This window comes from Nanorana parkeri, unplaced genomic scaffold, assembly GCF_000935625.1.
Source record: "Nanorana parkeri isolate BGI_ZX_2015 unplaced genomic scaffold, ASM93562v1 scaffold362, whole genome shotgun sequence".
Taxonomy (NCBI): domain Eukaryota; kingdom Metazoa; phylum Chordata; class Amphibia; order Anura; family Dicroglossidae; genus Nanorana; species Nanorana parkeri.
The window spans coordinates 1,020,162-1,024,392 of NW_017306630.1; the positions used below are offsets into that span (position 1 = coordinate 1,020,162).

The following is a 4,231-nucleotide window of genomic DNA, read 5'->3' on the forward strand; positions in this document are numbered from 1 at the left end:
TTTGTTGTTACATGTTTAAAAATTGGCTTTTTATTTTTGCCATTCTGGGTAGCTGGCTCTCACTTTTAAGAGGTGGGATAATTACCGTTCACCCGGCCATTATCTATAGAAGCTCCTGAGAGTAGCTTATATCTATGTTGGGACTGACTTTTCCCATTTTTAATGGGAGCAGTAATTTTTCTCTCCAAGCCCCGATGCTGGCGACGTACACTGCACGTCGTCAGTCACGAAGGGGCTAAGTTGCTTGCTTATCTGGTAGATGACTACTGAAGTTATGCTTCCTTAGTCACCTTCTCCCACAGCCTGGTAAATGGATTATTGGAGGTGATACCATGGATATACAGTATATGCTAGCTGCATAAAAAAAATATATATTTCTGTGCATACAGATGCTGTTGTAAACTGCGCAGGGATTACATTTATTAGGAAAACATTTTATGTTGGGCTTTAATGGTTGCGGATAGCGTTCAAGGCCTAAATCCGTTATTGATAGCTGGAATCCATGTTGAGATAAATCTGATTCTGCTATAAAGTGCTCTAAAAGAAATTTGTGCAGCACAGTTACCACCATGCTTCTAAACTGTGATTTTGTAGGGGAAATCCCATCATCTTGGACATCACGAGGATTTCCTGTCGGCTATGGTGATGATCTTGGAACAGCACAGAGCTGACCTAGCACTGGCCTGGCCTCTCTTCAGCAGAAGATTCATACAATTGTGATCCATTGCTTGATAATAGCAACGGTTAATGTTAGACTAACAAAAGGTGCTTGCTCAATTGACCTAATGAGCCCCCCCCTTTTTAATAAAAGTGTTTGGGAGGGGGTTGGTAACTGCTCAATAGGGGGGAAAAAATGATGCATCCAAATAGGATTTTTGACTTTCCTGAAAAATATTTTTTTGAGTACACAAAGGGACACAGGATTATTAATGCGAGGACATAGGGCTATGTTGCTGCATTCAAGAAATTGGATGCTGGCAAACAAAGCTATAAAGGCAGCCTATTACAACCCCTCCCACTCCCATCATGCTCCAAGTTTTTTTTGCTAGTATTCTAGGAGATATTCCCTCAGAAAGAAGCAAACTTTCTTACTTTTTTTTTTTTTGCTCTTTATCAAAATATTTTTTTCTTGTATCCAGCTCCTTTTTTAGTTGTAGAGCCAGCTCCTTTTTTAGACTTTTTAGTGCAGAATGTTGTATCCAGGGGCAACTGGATATCCAGGGGCAGCGAGCTAGAATTTTAAACTCCCCGCTTCAGATTATCAAACCTGCTAACTTCTCCGCAAAGAATAACAGACCTCAATGCTGCTCTGGTGCAGCTCCTCACACAAGGGGTCATAGCCAACATTCTGGAAAAAGAAAATTCGCAGGGTTTTTAAAGCCTGTTCACTGTTCCCAATGCAAAAGGGGGGATTTGCCCCATTCTGAATCTAAAGGTTCTCAATGTCTTACTTTTTAAGGTGTACAAAAATTCCACATAGAATCTTCTAGATCAGTCATTGCTTCTCTCCATTTAGGGACTTTTGGCCTTTGTGTACATCAGAGGTGCCTACTTGCATATCCTCCTCTTTCTGGCTCATCAACAATTGCTGTGTTTTGCCTTGAGCCCTCAAGTTGCCTTTGCTTTTGGTCTATACACTTAACCTCTGGTTTTCATTGCGGTACTAGCCCCTATACCTGAATGACCTCCTAGTGAGAGAACAGTCGGTACAGACTGTCAATTAATGTCCATTGAACTCTGCAGAGGATTGGGTGGTTCCTAAATCTCTAGAAGTCAGTGCAAGAACTGACGCATCGCATGGAGTACCTAGGACTTTTCCTGGATACTTCTCTGTCAGGGGACTTCCTTTCTTGGAAAAGCTCCAAACTCTCTGCTCCCATGTTGAGATGCTGCAGTTTAGAAGCCTAATCAATTCTTTTTTTTGCATGGGCGGTCCTGGGCTTAATATTGGCCTCTTTGGAAGCAGCAGTTCCATATGCCCAGTTTTACCCCAGACCATTACAACTCAACATTCTGGTGGCATAGGACCAAAAGGCTCAGTCTCAACCATCGCATTTGCCTGACTGCCTCCTAAACCAGGCTTGCTCTAGTCTCTGCTCACGAGTCCAGCCCAGGGAAATCCTTCCTCCTAGTGACTGAGATCAGTTCAACCTGATCTATGCCTTTTTACTTATTTCTAAAATTCCTTTCACTTAATCAGGTTCTCTTCTGCTGATTTACAGCAGGCAGTGGACAGGTGCGATAGCTAGACCTGAGCACGCTGTAGATCTAGCTGTGTGATACCACAATCAAGTGCCTAGCCTTACAGCGCTCATAAAAAAAGAGGCAACTAAACATATGAGCCGTCTTCAATTTCTTCTGATTTCTGTTTAAAAAGAAAGCGCCTGTTCTAGAAGCATTTGGCAAGATCTCAAGCAAAATTTGATTTCACGCTGTTATCGGTAAAAAGATTGCATTATATATATTTTATTTTTTTTGGTCAGACTAACTTCAAGTTTTCTTTCTCTACCACGGTAGGAAACCTTTGCAAGAGCGAAAAACTGGGTGAAAGAACTTCAGAGGCAGGCTAGCCCAAACATTGTAATTGCCTTGTCTGGGAACAAGGCTGACCTCTCCAACAAAAGAGCTGTAGATTTCCAGGTGAGTTTGCTAGGTCTCTGTCCTCCTTCCAATACAGCTAATACAGAGAGACTGCAGAATGTTTTCATACTTTTCTCTTGCCTGTTGCAGGAAGCTCAAGCCTATGCAGATGACAACAGCTTGCTCTTCATGGAGACCTCTGCTAAAACCGCTATGAATGTGAATGAAATATTTATGGCCATAGGTGAGTTTTTTTGTTTTTACTGGGGGCATCCAGCAGCTAAGTTTTGATATTTTTATTTTGCTCTACACCTAACTTCTCTATAGTTGAGCACATCATGTATGGGATGCCCTGTGTGGCAGCCCTCAAATTAAGTGGGTCAATACTGCAAAAAAATGTAATTGTGGGCTCTAGTAATTGTACACGCTCTCACCCACACTATACACGTGTCACGGCTGTTAGCTGGGATCTGCTAAAGGAGGTGGAACCAACAAAAAAGGCCTCATCTCTTTTAGCCATTTGCTGCTGTCTGTGTAGGTTGGAAAATAACGCGGGTAATCTGGGTGAATGCTAGGGCAGTAGCTCTCTGTATAAAGGTATTCCGGAGCACCTTTAAAGTATATATAAAAAACTTTTTTGGGGGGGGGATAAGGAAAAGATTAGACTGTCAGGTTTTTACTGCTGCCTGTGTCCCCCACCACAGAGATTCATTCTCTGTTTCCTTAACGAGGTCCACAAGGACAGATAAAGTTACCAAGAGGCGACTTCCCCTCACCTCTTGTCTCGTATAAGAGGAGAATTCCCCTCACTTTGAGGAATCGATCTATCGTTTCCTGTTGCTACCCCAATAAGTAAAGGAAAATCTCGGGTCACAGATGGCACAAAATAACGTGACCAGGGTTTTAATCCTTCCCTACTATATCCAAAAGCTATACATAAACCTATTATACATTATTATTCAGGATTTATAAAGCGCCAACAGTTTGTGCAGCGCTTTACAATATAAGGAAGACATTACAATCGCAATACAATTCAAGACAAGATGGTAAGGAGGGCCCTGCCCGTGACATCTTACAATCTATGAGGTTGTTCAATTGTCCCTTTAAAAGGTGTACAGCTGCCACTACTTGGAGCAACAGCACAATCACTCCTTACATGAGGTATTTATATATAGAGTGAGATATCTATATGCTAGAAGTGATGCAAATTATACGATTGTTGCCTGTACCATAAATCACAATCATATTTTTTTTTTTGCTTCTCTAGCTAAGAAGCTGCCGAAGAATGAGCCCCAAAGTACACAAGGAGCCCCTGGAAGGAACAGGGGGGTGGACCTCCAGGAAAACACCCCTCCGGCTCGGAGCCAGTGCTGCAGTAACTGAGTTCCCTCCTTCTCGCTTGTTGCCTATTGGTGGGGAGAAAGGAGCAAAAACACAGAAATATCCCAAATTACAATACCATTTAAAAGCTTCAGATCAAGAAATATACCAACATGAAAATCTATCTGAGATGAGACTGGAAATCCACGCTAATTATACTTGCTCCTCACAGAACCAGAATGAACTCTGGCTCTGGAGGGGCTAAGATAGACGCTGTGAGCCTTTATTGTACCATCTACTTCACCACTCCAGTTTCTAAATGATCAGCGTC

At 42.2% G+C, this 4,231-nt stretch overlaps 1 protein-coding gene across 1 annotated transcript in view; it reads left to right on the forward strand.

Annotated features, from left to right (window-relative positions):
* RAB5C (RAB5C, member RAS oncogene family) overlaps positions 1 to 4,012 on the forward strand; it is a 26,526-nt gene extending 22,514 nt beyond the window's left edge. Inside the window, exons 4-6 of the mRNA XM_018558842.1 lie at positions 2,518 to 2,640; positions 2,731 to 2,824; positions 3,848 to 4,012. Coding sequence (XP_018414344.1) covers positions 2,518 to 2,640; positions 2,731 to 2,824; positions 3,848 to 3,963 — 333 coding nt within the window. The 3' untranslated portion in view covers positions 3,964 to 4,012. The remainder of the gene's footprint in view (positions 1 to 2,517; positions 2,641 to 2,730; positions 2,825 to 3,847) is intronic.
* Positions 4,013 to 4,231: the final 219 nt, after the last annotated feature.